The following is a 16,779-nucleotide window of genomic DNA, read 5'->3' as shown; positions in this document are numbered from 1 at the left end:
CAAAAAAAGCAGCTTAGCTTCTTTCTGCCTGCAGGTTTGTTTGGAATTAGATAGTTTGGTCTGCACTCAGGAGATTATCTTCTTGAAGTACATACTGATTTAAATTTTCCAATTGAAATTATTGCCTTTGGTGCTCATCACTATTGCCTGTAAATAGGCAAGAAACAGTTGTTTTTCACAAGATAATTTCCCTGTATTAATTTTTCCTCAGGCTAGTACCAGTAGAATGTATTTGAACCCAGACTGAGACCTGAAATAATCTCAGAGAAAAATGTTTATATGTAATTCTTTAGGCCATTGTTGATGTCTTTGTCTTTTGTATTTGTAACTATACTTTTTACTATATATTTACTATTTGGAACTTTGTAACTAGATGCAGATCTCTTTGTCATTTCAGCTGAGCCACCAAGAATTCTAACTCCTGCTAATAAATTGTATCAAGTCATCGCAGACAGTCCTGCATTGCTAGATTGTGCTTATTTTGGGTCACCTAAGCCTGAAATTGAATGGTAAGCTCTAGCTGTGCTTATGTTACAGAAGATGAGCCAGTTATATCTATGGAAACAAACACTTAAAAGCTTAAAAACTTTTTAAACTCTATTTACAATTTTTAAATAATGTATTTTAAAATATGTGGTGTTTACAATCCTCTAACACAATATTGCATGTACTTAAACTTACCAGCAGTAAAGTTACACCTACAGAGTCAAGTTTAAATCTCTTTGAGTGCTTCTGTCTCTATTTTCTAATGTGGCAGGCCTAGGTTTGTATTTTATTGATAAAAATGCCATACAGAATTTAACTGTGATGCTGGCTAATGATATTACTTCTTATATAAAGGTTTAAGGGAGTGAAAGGTAGCATCTTGCGTGGAAATGAGTATGTTTTCCATGATAACGGAACCTTGGAAATTCCAGTGGCTCAGAAGAATAGTGCTGGTACATACACATGTGTAGCAAGGAACGAATTAGGAAAGATACAAAATGAGGTGCAGTTGGAAATTAAAGGTAAGAAATTAGTCATTCTTTCATCACTGATTAGTACAGAATTTCAGACTTTCTGAATATCTAATTTTAATTTTAAATTTCAGATCCAACAATGATCATTAAACAACCAGAATACAAAGTGATTCAGAGATATGGCCAGGTTTCTTTTGAGTGTATAATAAAACATGATTCTACCTTACTACCAACAGTTACATGGTTGAAGGACAATGATGAACTGCCAGATGATGAAAGGTAAGGACCATATAGTTTTCCTTTATTTTTAATTTTCTAGATCCTTTTGTCTGCTCCTTTTTCCTGATCTTTGAAAGGAACATATTGACCTATTGACATTTTCCAAAGAAGACAGCTAAACATCATGGCTATCCAATATTTGGTGACTAAAAGACTTACCTAGTGTGATGAAAATATTAAGATAGAATTAAAAATAAAATGAGATGTAAGCATTTATACAAACTATGCGCACTGACCTTACAGATTAAGTGTATGGTAAAGGTAATTGACATAACAAGCCAAACAGATAACAGAAAACTGTTTTGCTGTAGATCCCATATATTTAACATTTGTTTGAATATATTTGGAAAGAAAAGCACATTTGAATAAACAGTTACTCTAGGAAGATGGTCAAGAGCAATGAAGAAAAAAAACTCCATAGCTTAACTTGGGTAAACATGGCTTTTTAGGTATGCACAAGTATATGGGATTTGATGATGTTTATGCAAGTTTCTTTTAACAGTGCCAATTATGGAAAAATCAGTGGCTGAATCTATTGTATTTACAGGTATCTAGTTGGTAAAGACAACTTGACCATTATGAATGTAAGTGATAAAGATGATGGAACATACACTTGCATAGTTAATACTACTCTGGACAGTGTTTCAGCAAGTGCTGTGCTTACTGTTGTTGGTAAGAATACCCTTAAAATTCTACTCTTAAGTATAAAAACAGCCTTAGATTTAAAGTGAAAAGCACAAATATAGTTTTGGTTTTTAGGACAGGATAAAGGAAATGCCACCTATATGTCAATGTGTTTTAGCTTTTAAAAAGTGTAGTGTCACCTTACAGTTTGCATTTGAATCAGCTACTTATGAAATGACTGAGGAGCTACAGGACAGATTCATGCTGTATAGCTTTTTATTTTGACCACATCTGAGCTACTACAGGAAACTAAATTTTGTAGGGTATTTGAACATAAACATGGTAGAATTACAGAATGGTTTGGGTTGGAAGGTACCTTAATGGTCATCTAGTTCTAACCAGGACACCTGGTTAGGGACACCTTCCACACAATCTCTCTGGGCAACCTGTTCCAGTGCCTCACTATAAAAGATGTCTTCCTAATACATAGAATAAATGCCTGTGCTTCAGCTGAAGCCATTCCTCCTTGTCTTACCACTACATGCCCTTGTAAAAAGTCTCTCTCCAGCTCTCTTGTAGCTTATTTAGGTGCTGAGAGGCTGCTCTAAGTGTCCCCACAGCCTTCTCTTCTTTGGGCTGAACAGCCCCAACTGTCTCAGCCTGTATTCAGAGAAGAGGTGCTCCAGCTCTGTGGTCTCCTTAGTGGCCTTCCTCTGGACTCCTTCCAACAGGTCTTTGTTCTGCTGGGAGAATGTTATCTGAGGAATCTCTTAGACAACTAAATTACGCTGCAGAAAGACTGAGCATACTTGGTCGTATGACTTCTCATGGATTGTATTTGTAGTTTAGTTCTCTGTTAAGTTTTTATTATTGCAGATTCTTGCCAAGTATATTACTTTGCCCCTTCTCCAATTTGTAAGAAAGTTTTAAGTAAATGTCCTGGATGATTCTTACATGAGTTCTGTTTGAGACTCAAAGTCAAGTATGTTTGTGTTTTAAAATTCTGCTGTGATCTTATGCCTATTCAGGAATGATCTAAGCCAAAAAAATAGTACTTATTTAGAGGTTTTTATAAGATTGCTTACTTTATTTATTTTCTTGAACTATCCTTATTTTAAAAAATGAGTATTCAATAATACGTTTTTAGCTCTTCAGTGAAAAACTATCATGTATTTTTTTAAATTAACCATTTAATCTATACAAGTTAACTTTTCTTTGTCTCTAATAACTATAGTCTTTAACTACCTACAGTGTTCTGTTTCTTTGGCTACTAACTGATTAAATCCTTTATATTAATGTTCTTTTCAGCTGCTCCCCCAACACCAGCTATCATTTACGGTAAACTAAAACAAAGTTCTCTTTCTACATCATCAGGCAGATATATTTCTCATTTGCCTGTTCCAATTTTTTTGCCTCTTTTTTTCCCCTTTTCCTCTGTGTGTCTGTGTTTTTGTCTGTGTGGTTTCATCCCATTTTGCCAACTGCTTCAATACTGGAGTAGTGGACTTTGGAATGTTACAGTGTAGGCTGCTTTATATTTAGGGAATAAATGATTTTCAGAGGTAAATTATTTTTAATTAAAATTGGGTATAGTATGGCAATGTTTTTCTCAGAGACCACACTGTAATACAAATGAGTTATATGATAAATGAATTATCTAAAATGTAAGTCCAGCTCTTTGGTAAAAGGCAATTCACTATTAAAAATGTTGCACCAACCAAATTATTTTGTATGTTAACATTGGTTCTGCAGCTTTGTAGGCCTGCTCTTTTTTATTTCATAGTTTATCTTCATTTTACTCCACTCATAAGATGAATATGACCATACTGACCAGTTTGACTTATAATTGTTAAAATCACCAACATTTTAAAATTAAAGTTTAAACTAAAAAACCCCAAACAAACCATTAGGCACAGTCTTAAATTTGCTGCTCTTTAATTTGGTAGCATGTTTTCTGAATTTGGGGGTTCAAGTGCAATATAATAAGCTAAAACATTTTTAAGTATAAGGGTTTTAATCACTTTTATATAAATCCTATCAGTGAAAAGATTCAGTTAAAATGCTTATGTATTCTTACATGAACCTACTTATTAGTCATGATTTTTGTGTAACAAATCATATAATAAATTACCTTCGTGAATTTGGAACAGACAATTACATCATTATGCATTATAAGGATGTATAATAACAGCTTGCATGGTATTTCTGAGCCTTTTTAAAAGAACAGGGAAAATTAAATAATTTAGTAACTTGCAATTAGTTTCTATTTGAAGTATACTTGTTTTGAAGTCACATAAAAATATTTGCAATGGTTCTAGAAAAGCTTCTTTGATGTGAATACTTGTTTATTTTCCATATTGTATGAGTTATGTCTGTTACAAGTGATAACCACCCATAATCATTCAAAGATAAACTAAATAAACATGGCATTTTTATAATTTCGTGCACCTCATCACATTTTTATATCACAGTGCACTCAGACACAGATAAAAATAAATACCGATTCTTATTAATGTGTAGAAATTCCCAGGTTACATCAGTTCTCCATTTTTGTCTGTTTTGTAACAATTGCATGCTATTGGTCTTTAAGTCATGCTTACATAAGTGAGTAGATCTACCCTGCTGTATTTGTGGAATCCTTTGGTTGGAATGTAAGGGTATTTTTTCAAATATAAAGCTACATAGTCTGGTGTGGTTACTTACTTTGTGTTCATTTGATTTACAGCTCGGCCAAATCCACCCTTTGACTTGGAATTGACAGGTCAGCTAGAAAGAAGCATTGAACTCTCATGGATACCAGGAGATGAAAACAACAGTCCCATTACAAGTATGTTTGTTTGTATCTACGACACTACATTGAAAGCATTGTTCTAACTCTTCTCAAATTCCAGATATTTCTGGAATAAATTTTGGGTATAGCATAGGAAAATGGTAAATGAAGTTCTCTACAACTGGCATTTATTATGTTATTTATAACATACCCTTAAAAACCATTGTACAGCCAAGCAGGAAGACTGATTTACTGCCCAGAAGAGCTGGGCTTTTTTATTCAAAAACTTGTGCTAGATAAAGTAGAAGTTATATATACCGATATGAGGTCTGTCTGACAACGTCCAGTTTTATGAATATGTAGAGAGCAGACTTGTTCATTGCTAGTATGCCTCTGAAGGAGAGAGCTACTAACATCTTGCATTTACTCTTTTGGAATTCTATGAATTTGAAATTGCATCAGTACCATTACTACTGGTGCAGAACTTTATTCATCATGAAAATATAAGGTAGATAGTTTTTATGTTGTTGTTTTTTTTTTTTCTAGTCCAGACAGTTAAAAGAATAAACCATATCCATAAAACTAAACAATTAAATTTCTATAAAATTTTGAGACGTAAATTGATCTTAAATGCTGTTATTCTTCCCAGTAAAACATGTAAGACTCTTGCTTATATTGAGGAGAGAGGATAGAGGGTGAATTCAGGAGCAAGGAACAAAAATATTAATGTTTGTTCTCAGAAAAAATCATGGGATCAGAAAGACTTTTTAGCTTTACTTTTTCCCTATGAACAACTTAATTCAATCATTTAATTATTAATTATTTATGCATTGTGTTTTTAGATAATAGCTGCCACAAGTTGCCAAGACCAGTGTGCATGTTATGTTTGGAATTAATTAGTTAGACTGACTTACTGGGTGTTGCTCTCCAGGCTTTGATGCTAGTTGGTGTCAACACTGAAAACAAACCATAAAGATCAGGTATCTGGAAAGGAAGATTTGTAAAAAACCAGAATATCACAAGTTTCTGAACATAGCAAAGCTTTTGACTGTTGTCAAATGAAAAACTAAGTGATTTTTCTGAAATTTTACAGTCTCAAGCATCTCCAATCTGTATCAACTAGTAATCTATCTTAAAAATAGAATATATAGAAGATAAATGTAAATTTAAAAAACACAGTTGAATAGTGGTTTATTCATATAATAATTTTATTAGTATTCTCATTTTTTCTATGCCAGAAGACACAAGTGTTGTCCTTCTGTAGCAGTGAGATCACACTGTTCCAAAAAAGTTAATACTAGGCAGTGTTTTCTCTTGTAGGTTTTTCTAGAGCAAGGTACTGCTTGCACTCTTATATTGGAAACAGAACCCTTCTAATTAAACAACACTCAATTTAATTATAATACAATTTATATTGCATTTTCTTTTTAGAGGCTGCAAAATAAGGCATTTACTCCTAAGCCTATTTCTTTTGCTGCTGCTATCACTTCAAAGTGCAGATGAAGATTCAATGATTGCACTTCATTGGGAGTGATCTGTTTGCACAATATGACTAACATACTCGAATCTCTATGAAAGCTCAGATAGTTTTTTTCCTTGAAGTTGCCTATAAATTATTCTACTAGAGCTGCAGGCAGAAGGCTAGTGACCAAGGAAGATAAAAGCAGTACTGAAAACCTTTTTGGCATGGAATATTCTCATCTTTTCAGCAAAGATTTATCCAGAAGACATCCTATCCCAAGACCTGTATCACTGAGCACACAACAGCAGCAGTAACTCAGACAGTAATTTGGGGTCAATTCTCCCTCTTCCTCTTACTATTTAGGTCAGAAGGAAATCTGCCAGCCTTAAGTCCAAAAGGTTATGATTAGTACTACTTCCCTCTTTTACATCTTGCTCCTCAAATTGTTGTGCGTTTTTTCTATGTCGTGCTGTAAGTATTCTTCTAAGAGAAACTTCTAGATGCCACTCAGAATTTTTATAATAGTGAAAACAGGATGAACCTTGAGTCATATTCTGTCTCCACCTATACATGAGATAGAGGAAAATTCTTCTTACACAACACACAAATATTTGATGCTCAAGCTTCTGTGGAAGGTACTCAGACTATACATTCTTCTCCCATTTATTTATTTTGTCCAAAAATTTCTCTTAATTCTTTCAGAATTGATATCTTGTATCTTACAGCAAGGTTTTTTTGTCTGTTTTACATCTGTAAAAAAAAAAATCCTTTTGTCTTTCATAATGAATATGATTTCTTTTTGGAATTCTACAAACACATTTATCCCTGAGGTTATATACCTTGTAGCATCTTGACAGTAATCATCATTATGTTCACACAGAGAACTCTCAAGAAATTTAGTTTCTGAACATACATTCCCTGATTTAATTTGAAGATAATGAAAAATACTCTCAAAAACCTTCCTCAAGTATAGGTTCTTGACTTTAAATAGATTTTCATTATGCCAGTTTCACTGGGGAAAATGGAATATTCAGGGAGTTTTAAATTTATACAGATATTGCATGCTGTCTGCTTGATACAACTAAGAACAATGTATTTGGCAGTCAAATTCCACTTCCTTGCTGTGATAGTTCAAGGGCTGCCATTAAATTAAAATCTAGTACTTGAGAGAGAGCTCTCATGGTAATGTATTACCTGTAGGATGGTTGTATTAATGACAGTGACAAAGGATAAAAGTAAGGGTTTATTGATTATATTTCACCTATATTTCTACTTTAGATATGCACATTATAGATTTGTGTTGTGGTTTATGTATTTACATGTCAAGTTCCATGATTTTTGGAAGCATTGGTTGGAGCAATCCCTTCTGGCTAGCTTGTTCAGAAATGCCTATACTTGTCTGGGAAGCTGTTTCAAATTTTGACATAAAGTTGGATTTAATTCCTGCTTGCAGACTTTGTGATTGAATATGAAGATGCACTGCATGACCCAGGAGTGTGGCATTACCAGACGGAAGTGCCTGGCACTCAGACAACGGTGCAGTTGAAGTTGTCTCCATATGTCAACTACTCCTTCCGTGTGATAGCTGTCAATAAGATTGGCAGAAGTCAGCCAAGTGAACCATCTGAGCAGTACCTGACAAAATCTGCAAGTAAATAATTATTCCCACTTACCAGTAATTGATTCCTGCTATGAAGAGCATTGAATTTGTTTGGAATCTCACAGCAGCCATTCTTGTTCACATGTAATTATTTTATTTTTAGGCCCTGATGAAAATCCTGCTAATGTACAGGGGATAGGCTCAGAACCTGATAATTTGGTAATAACATGGGAGGTAAGATGAGTCTTTTTTCAAGGTTTCACTTGTTTTCAGGTCTGTGAGTAACTTTTTTTTTTTTGGAGAACCAATGATGAGACCAATTGCTTGCTTTAAATATTCTTGAAAAAGAGCTAAATTCAGACATTTCCCCATCTTCATTTTCATGAAAAAATAGATTTTTTTTTTTCTTTTTAATATGAAAATAAGTTAAGGGGGGGGCATATTTCCTTGAGTGATTTCTCAAAATAAGCCAATGATTAGGCAATACAAGATGTTTTGCTGCCACTTTAGGAAAACTTCAAAATATAAATGGAGGTTTATTTCAAGTAGAGTCTTATTTTTAGAGTGAATTCTAATGTGAATGCTACTTCTACTGTCATCTTTTGTGATAAACTAATCATTGTGCATTTTCCCACTATAAAACTGTTGAAGTTTTCTGTACTGTGCCCTTACCATCATGACAAGAGCTCAAGGAGAGCCATGTATAACCAATTTGCCCTCCCAGGCAAGAAATATTGCCATGGGTACTCTTTACAGGGAGTTGGTGCAAGTCTGGTTTTCGCTCTTCCACTTCTTAAGAAATATTTGAAAACAAGATATATATACAGAAATCACAAAGTGTTGTTTGTGTGTTAGCCACCAGCATCATTCAATGTGCTTTTTACCAAAAGGTGAAAAGCAACTGAAGTGACCTCCTGTAAAAGCTAAATTGCTTAACTTTCAACAGTGCTTCTCTGGTGCAGAGTACAGTGGTAAAATTTCAGTGACATTCTATAAAAGAATCAATGTATTTCCTTCTAAGTTAAGATTTTTCAAATGCTTCAGAATATTTAAAAAGTATTCTTTTCATTTCAGCCTTTAAAAGGTTTTCAGTCTAATGGACCAGGGCTTCAGTACAAAGTCAGCTGGCGCCAGAAAGATGTTGATGATGAATGGACATCTGTTATAGTTGCAAATGTATCTAAATATATTGTGTCTGGTACACCAACTTTTGTTCCATATGAAATAAAAGTGCAAGCTTTAAATGACTTGGGGTATGCACCAGAGCCATCAGAGGTGATTGGACATTCAGGGGAAGACTGTAAGTTTTGTGGTTTGACTCAGTTATCCTAATTAAAAGGAACTAAATGTGTAACCTAAATGAGTGTTTAAAATATTGAAATATTGATATAAAATATTGAAATAGTGATAAGGGGGATAGTAGGGTTTGTTTTTTTTTTTTACTTAAAAGGAAACACTTCAGAGATAGTAAGGCTTCATAATACTCTGCAGTATCAATCCTAAAAACATAGGAACATTTAAACCTGTTCCATGAGTACAATGCAAAGACTCATTCTAAAAAACTATGTTTGTGGGGTTTCTAATTCTCTAATTCTAACTAGGTGCTTGTTGCATCCTTTCCTCGCAGTGCCAATGGTTGCTCCAGGCAATGTGCAGGTTCATGTTATTAACAGCACATTAGCAAAGGTGCATTGGGACCCTGTTCCACTAAAAACTGTCCGAGGACACCTTCAAGGGTACAAAGTGAGTACAGTCAAAAGCATTCTCTTCCTTGTTTATTAAAATAGATCAGTCTTACTATATGAGATTGTATCCAGATTGACGTAACTGGCATGTAATGACGTAACTGGCATGTAAAAGGACTCATGCTTTTCAGTGAGCTCCCAAGTTCTGCTGACAAGAGCAGCAGCTTTGATGCAATTCATACAGAGTTCAGCAATGTTCCAGCCTTGTAGCACTAGCTTCCTGTGACATTGTCCTTGAAAAAAAATAGCATGTGTTTGCAATCAAGCTTGCACATGTTAAACAGATTAAAAAATGGTAACAGTTTTACAGATCTTTTTCCAAAGTGATTTAGAGGATGTGAAGAACTAGTTTTTGTAGGAGTCTCTTCTAGGTAAAGTTACTAATTTTCTGCTTCAATATGATTAATCACATCTTGAATTCAGAGTAACTGAACACTTGCTATCATATGCTGGGTTATGTCTTTTTGGAGGTCAGGAAAAAGCTCAACTTAAGGACATATGAAATGGCAGAAGATTTGGAGTGCTGGTATAATTGAAGGAAGCTTATTGTAAGGTACTGGGCTGCCTTTGGTCATACCTGAAAAGGCTGTGCTGGAGGAAAAGAACTGCAATTAATAGAGAAGGGGTGACAGTAGACCTCAAAATTTGAAACTGGTGCCCCTGGGTGATAGGGAAAAGTTGCTTCTGTGAGGGTGTGTTGACATCCTATGTAACAATAGAAGAAAATCAGATTTCTTCTTGCTCTTCTGCAAGTATTCTCATAAGAATATTCTAGCAAAACAGATCACTTAGCCCAAACTAGATTACTTTGTAAAACAGACTAATTTGAACTACTTCTGTTTAAGTGAAAGGAGATAAAAGAAATATTTGAAAAATTAGAACACTAAAGAGTACTTGGAGGAGAATAAATATGCACCATACTTGTAAAATGGAGCAATCAAAAACATTGCAACTGAACTTCAGTGCTCTATAGCTGGTTACCACGTGAATGTGAGTTCCTGGTATGTTGATATCTCTTTCCTGGCAGAAAATACCACCATCCAGAGAGACTGGATGACATAGCATAAATGCCTGTAGTTTGTGTGGTGCTTTGCCACACTAACTCAATAAACTCAGCTGAGAAACAGGATTTGACTAGTCTCTTAAATGCTTATCTATTAGATGATGGCTTTACATCAAGCCGGTATTCCACGCACAAATAGACAATCAAAAGAAAATGTCTGTTATGTGAGGATTAAAGAGTTAGAATCTAATGAAATTAGTGGTAATTATTAATCAAGTTACAGCAGCACTAAAGCTCATGACCCAAATCAGCAAATTTTATTAAAGATCTATAACAATACCAAAACCAAAATTCATAGACACATTTCTGCTTATACATCAGGTGTTAAGTTCAACAGCATGGTTACAGTGAATTGTCATCATGCAAAGTTTGGGTGGACATCTCTTTTTACCTCTGACTTTCAGTGACTAAGGGTTATCTTCTGTTCTGTAATCACTAATGGGATCACTTTCCTTTCCACATGATCTAGGGGGTTAGTGATGTCACGATTACTTCTATTTAATTTGCTATGCTTTCTCTATATGCAGTATAATTTTTTTTCTGTGCGGAGGAGACCCACACAATTACACAAAGCTAAGCAAAACTGAAGCTAAAATAAGTTACTTGATAATAATAGAACAAGCTCACAACCACAGGATTGACCACAGACCTGAGCACTGAGTAGTTTTGCTGTTCTGGCTGGGAAAATTGTGATACATACTTCAATAAGTTGCAGATGCAGCAAGAATATCTTAAATAAATTTTGCAAATACAGCTAAATCAAGCTAAAATAGGTTAAAAACTAGACAAGGTATGAGAAATTGTAAGACCTGGTGAATAGCTGTTATAATAAAGCTTTCTCTCAACACAAACTGAAAGCTTTTCATACATGAAGTATCTTCATAATTGACATAGCTTACAGAGCACACGACGAGCTTTGTAAAGACAGAAGCAAAATCCTACTAGCACACTCGGGCTTCCCTAATTAATAAAATTATTTCTGTCAGAAGCCCAATATATAGTGTTGCATTGGGGACAGATTTCATAATAAAGGGAGAACTAAGAGTCTAAAGAGTCATGTCTTGAAGGCAAATGTCTGAACAAAGCAGGAAGACATGTAACTAAGCAGCAGTCTACATACAGCAAAATTCATATTTTGCTCTTGTATTAATCTAGCTATTTCTCAATATACTCTGCTACTATAAAACTTCTCAGACTTAGGAACAAATGATGAAAAATGTGATGCACTCTCATTTACTGTAACTTTGGAGTTTCAGTACCAATAGTACCAACACTTCAATTTTGTTAGCTTGTAAATGACTTTCTACACTAGTTGATTGGATGAGAGCTATAGAATGACAGCTGGTGATATTGAAAAGCATTAACTCAAATACAGTGGCATTTAAAAGTGATTGGAGTGAAATGGTATGTTGAAAGCTGGTGTAAGTGTAACATTGCTTTATAGCTATCTAGCAAGTCTTAACAGCCCCTTTTTTTTTTAATTCCTATGTGAAATCCCATCTTCCTTAATTAAAGACAGGTTTTGCAGTTGGCCTGAGTAGGAACAGATTTTTTTATTCATTTAGATTTCTTAATCATCTTTAGCTTATGATCATATGTGCATGAGAACTATGCTGTGAAAAATAAACAATTATGTGACAATCCTTGGAGTAACACAAGTCTTTTGGAGGGGCAGCTATTAATATCTTTTGAGTAATCATGGTAGAGAGACTATGTAGTAAAGAGAGTGCAGGGAAAGTACCTCTGAGGCTCATATGTAGTTTCATAGAAACTCAGCTCAATGGACATCAGGATCAGCTTTCTCATCTGATCAAATTGTCACGTAATTGGAAGAACAGTCCATCCAGTCTCTATCCCTGGGTGGAAATCATTCCAGTACTGTAACCTTAGACTCATTTCAGAACTTGTGTGTTTTTCTAGCCTAGTCAAATCTTTTGATTTCTTCCCCACAAAGGAAATCTGACATCAAGGAATAGCATGGTCAGGGATGTGATCTAAGAAGGAGGCAAAGTCCAAATCTGCTTTGGAAGGCCTGTAGACATCTTACTGAAAGAATGGATAACTTCTGCCTCTCATATAGACTGGATAACAGGAGAATGATCACAGACCAATGCAGTTCCCAACCAGAACTTGAATCAAACGGGTTTTGAGCATTAGCAGAGCTGGCAGGTGGTAGTCTGCACCCAGTTGTGTAGGCTGTTTCTGGACAAGGTCTGTTTCTGGAGCAGGAAAGCTCTATGCTGTCTAACCTGAGCTTATTAAAATTGCAGTTGTTTCTACCTATAATTCATTGACACTCATGGAAAAGCTTAGAGTTCAGAAAATCAGAACAGCTAAGCCCTCACTGTAGATTTTTTTTTCTTTTTTTGTCTTTAGGTTTACTACTGGAAAGTGCATAGTCTATCCAGAAGGAGTAGACGACATGTAGAAAAAAAGATCTTAACTTTCAGGGGAAACAAGACTTTTGGAATGTTACCAGGGCTGGAGCCCTATAGTTCTTACAAGCTGAATGTTAGAGTTGTTAACGGTAAAGGAGAAGGCCCAGCAAGCCCAGACAAAGTATTTAAGACTCCTGAAGGAGGTATGAAATGGAAAACCTAGATCTTAAACTTAAATGGGGTTTACCTGGACTTCATAAAATAATAATCTGTCTTGATACAATAATATTCTTAAGAATTAATAATTTATTACCTGTTTTAAGTTAATCTACTTTGTATTTACTCTGTGTTCTTTTTAAAAGTTCCTGGCTCACCCTCCTTTTTGAAGATTACTAACCCCACGTTGGACTCTCTGACTCTGGAGTGGGGTTCACCCACCCATCCAAATGGTGTTTTGATTTCATACACACTGAAGTTTCAGCCAAGTAAGTTAAATATGAATATATTTGGGGGTTGAACTTTTGATCTTTCAAGTCCTTTCTGACCCAAACATTCTTTGATTCTGTGATACAACTCTAATTTAGGCAATGTATCTACCAAATAATAATCCATTTTTGAAGAAAAAAAATATGTTAAATTTATAATATACAGAAGATATGATTGCATTGTAAATGCTAAGTTTGAAAAAGACTAATATATTTTGATAATATAGATGACCATACTTGGAAAACTTGCTATAGTACAAGGTTAACATTTTTATTACTTTCATTACTTAAAACCATAATTCACAGAAAAATGGAGGTTAGGTTTTACATATAAGTGGCATCCAAGTTAGAGGCAAGGTTCTACTACTTACAAATTCTATATTCTAACTGCAGAGAAAATGTCATTAGAAATAAATCAAAGTATGTCCAATTACACTGTTGTCTGCTTTTCCAATTTTCATGGTGTTATGATCTTAAAAAGAACAATTTTTAAATGTGCCATTTACTCATCTCAGAGCTATTAAATCACGTCTTTGGATCCCTGTTGCTTACTTAGCCCAGAAATTTCTCAGCAGTGACACTGGAAGGGAAAGAGCTTCATATGCATGGAATAGATAAAGGAAGTTTATTCTCTTCCACTAACTAAATTCCACTGTTCTTTGGCATTAGACACAAGTAGCTTCAAAGTTTTCTTTTCCTAAGCATACTGAACTTAGAGTTTCAGAATTGTTCCATGGTCAGGGCTTCAATTTTGCATAAATTCAGATGATTTGAATTGAACTCATTTGTCTTGGATTCAGAGATTTATGAGAATGAAACTTGATCTTAAAAACTTGCTGGTGTTTCCTATCTCCCAGTTGGATTTTGGCACCTTTATACAAAGGTGACTTTATTTTGAAAGTGTAGATGCAGCAGACCAGCAAAAAAAATATACATACAAACAAAAAAAAGCCTTTTTAAACACAATGAGTGTATTCAAGTTTCCTAATTTTTTGTTTTTCTTTTTTTTTTTTTTTTGTAACAGTCAACAACACACATGAATTGGGTCCCTTGGTAGAGATAAGAATTCCTGCCAATGAGAGCAGCTTGATATTAAAAAATTTAAATTACAGCACCCGGTACAAGTTTTACTTCAACGCACAAACTTCTGTTGGATCAGGAAGTCAGATAACTGAGGAAGCAGTAACAATTATGGATGAAGGTAAGATGGGTATGTATAAGGAAAGTCCAATGAGTTTAAAAGCCACTACAGATTGTATTAAACATCTGAATCTAAATATTGTTGTTGCTTCCTTCCACTAAGGAAATAGGGTGGAACGATTTTTTTTCTTGAGCTTTCTTAACTAATAAAATATTTTTAGTACTTTTAAAGGATATACAAGTAAAGATTTTCTGCTGTAGTGGGAATCCCTGAAGAGGTATAAAGCCTCTTCTTTTAATATCAACTCACAAGCCCTAAGACAGACATTGGCCTTTCTGGGCTTCAAGTTTCATGTAACTTACATTTTTAGTGGTCTTTGTCTGCTCATCTGTTCTGCATTATTGACCAGCTTTGGTCACAGAGAAAATGGAATGATCATGAAATGATGCAGGTTTGTGAGCAGAGGAAGTTATTTCCTTTTTGTAGTATGCAACAGCTTCTGTGAAATCTAAATTGCTTTCACAGAACTGGCAAAAAACTGTAAAAGAGTTGAAATAAATTTGTCATCTATGGCCCCAATTAACTGCATAGTATTTAAAAACCAGCAAGTATATTGTTAAATCCTGTCACCATTGATTTTTATATTTGTAGCTATTCTAGAGCTTTGTTAAAGTTGTTTTTTAATTAAATATGGATGCTTAACAAAATAAGAATAATTTAAAGCCTACAGAAAATTTGGAATTTTTTTAATGATTTTGATCATCTTAGTAATTTCTTACCATGTTTTCACATATTTTTATCCTCAGTAAAATGATGGTTTATTGGAATTGCCATAGATGAGTTGTTCAATGCAACTTCTGTGACAGAGTATTAATTTGCATATGGACTGCATTTGTTTTAAATCTTGCACCCTAACAAGCACGAGCAATATTTTTTTTTAAATGCATGTATCTTAATTTTGTCTTGTTTCTATTGGGGTTCAGCATAAGTGGATTGTTTCTAATTTATTTGAATTAATACCTTTTAACTAGTCTGCATGCTTTTTATAGTGAAATCATATATGTATGTTTCCTTTGGTGTTGTATCTAATTATATAGTGTTCCTATTCTTGTTTTCCTCCATTAAAGCTGGTATTCTCCATCCTGCTGTAGGTGCAGGCAAAGGTAAAATGAAACTGCATGATTTATTAATGTGTGGATTTTGCAGTGTTGCAAATGGGGAAATTGCAGTGGTAAGGACAGAAAATCTTGGACTACACATTTTTATACAAAGTATAAGCTGGAAGAAAACAGTTGTGGGGGATTTTTGTTTGGGTTTGTTGGGATTTTTTTTTATTTTTAAAGGAATCCAGAATGCTTATTAATACTTTTCATCTGTTTATTTTGCACAGAGTTCCAGGGGAATTAATTAGCTTTACTTCAGCAAAGTCTAATTATTTCTGAACATTTAACAAATGTATGTCACGGTCATAAATATTCAGGATCCAGGTGCACTAGCACTGATTAGCTGGAATAGAAAAAACAGCACTTTTTCAAAGGAGATTCATTTACTGTTTGTGCCATGTGCACTTTCTGTTTTAAAAAACTGTCTGCAGTCTTGTTCTCACTGTGGATTACTGCTACCCACTTGAACACATTTACTTTATTTGCAAGCCAACTGTGCATAGGAGACAGATGACTGACAATACCCTCTGTCTGCTTCTCAGTTTGAGTATCAGATTGAATATACAGGCAAAAGTCTTCCCACTGTTTTGGGTTCACAGATCTTGTGAGTGAGGACTTGAGGATATTTCAGTGAGTAGAACATAGTATCATTTTTATTCATGCATTAGGTAATATTTAGTTCTTTGTTATGCAGTTTTGCACACAGTTTTAATGAATTTTGATACCTTCATTGTCAGAAGCAGAAGTTGTCCTGAGGTAGCTCAAACTCAGGAATATCTCTTTATACAGAGGTGTCATTGAATGACAGAGGTGTCATTAACACTATTGAACACCTGTGCTTCAGATTCTGAGACCATAAACATCACAAGTCAAAATCTGTATATGAAGTACCCAACATTTTTAATAAACTTGGAAGAGACAGCATAAATTGTTTTACATATAATTTCTTTTCACTTGATTATCACATGTTGTGTATGATAGCAGCCATAAGAAAGAAATTCATTCACTTAGACTGGTATAAATCAGATAATATCTAAATATATGTATGCCTGCATTCGGGCATATATAGTATATATTTTTATATGTATATAGAACTGTATTCTGATATCA

The 16,779-nt window shown here is 34.4% G+C and overlaps 1 protein-coding gene across 7 annotated transcripts in view; it reads left to right on the top strand.

The window, feature by feature from the left end:
- The window catches only part of NRCAM (neuronal cell adhesion molecule), a gene marked incomplete at its 3' end in the record, with an annotated part of 143,496 nt that overhangs the window by 100,845 nt on the left and 25,872 nt on the right, over positions 1–16,779 (top strand). For 2 of the 7 annotated variants that reach the window (XM_083860566.1, XM_083860564.1), the window contains 13 exons: positions 398–509; positions 841–1,007; positions 1,091–1,238; positions 1,786–1,910; positions 4,588–4,689; positions 7,548–7,745; positions 7,858–7,928; positions 8,769–8,994; positions 9,322–9,437; positions 12,879–13,083; positions 13,243–13,365; positions 14,390–14,566; positions 15,634–15,669. In XM_083860566.1, coding sequence (XP_083716692.1) covers positions 398–509; positions 841–1,007; positions 1,091–1,238; positions 1,786–1,910; positions 4,588–4,689; positions 7,548–7,745; positions 7,858–7,928; positions 8,769–8,994; positions 9,322–9,437; positions 12,879–13,083; positions 13,243–13,365; positions 14,390–14,566; positions 15,634–15,669 — 1,806 coding nt within the window. Of the gene's footprint in view, positions 1–397; positions 510–840; positions 1,008–1,090; positions 1,239–1,785; positions 1,911–3,170; positions 3,201–4,587; positions 4,690–7,547; positions 7,746–7,857; positions 7,929–8,768; positions 8,995–9,321; positions 9,438–12,878; positions 13,084–13,242; positions 13,366–14,389; positions 14,567–15,633; positions 15,670–16,779 lie in introns of all 7 variants that reach the window. The other 5 variants (XM_083860569.1, XM_083860567.1, XM_083860570.1 and 2 more) reach the window with 3 other exon arrangements.

The sequence above is a fragment of the Zosterops lateralis genome, assembly GCF_965231275.1.
Source record: "Zosterops lateralis genome assembly, chromosome: 4".
Classification (NCBI taxonomy): domain Eukaryota; kingdom Metazoa; phylum Chordata; class Aves; order Passeriformes; family Zosteropidae; genus Zosterops; species Zosterops lateralis.
Note: the sequence above shows the minus strand (reverse complement) of the source record. Positions and strands in the feature narration are given on the sequence as shown.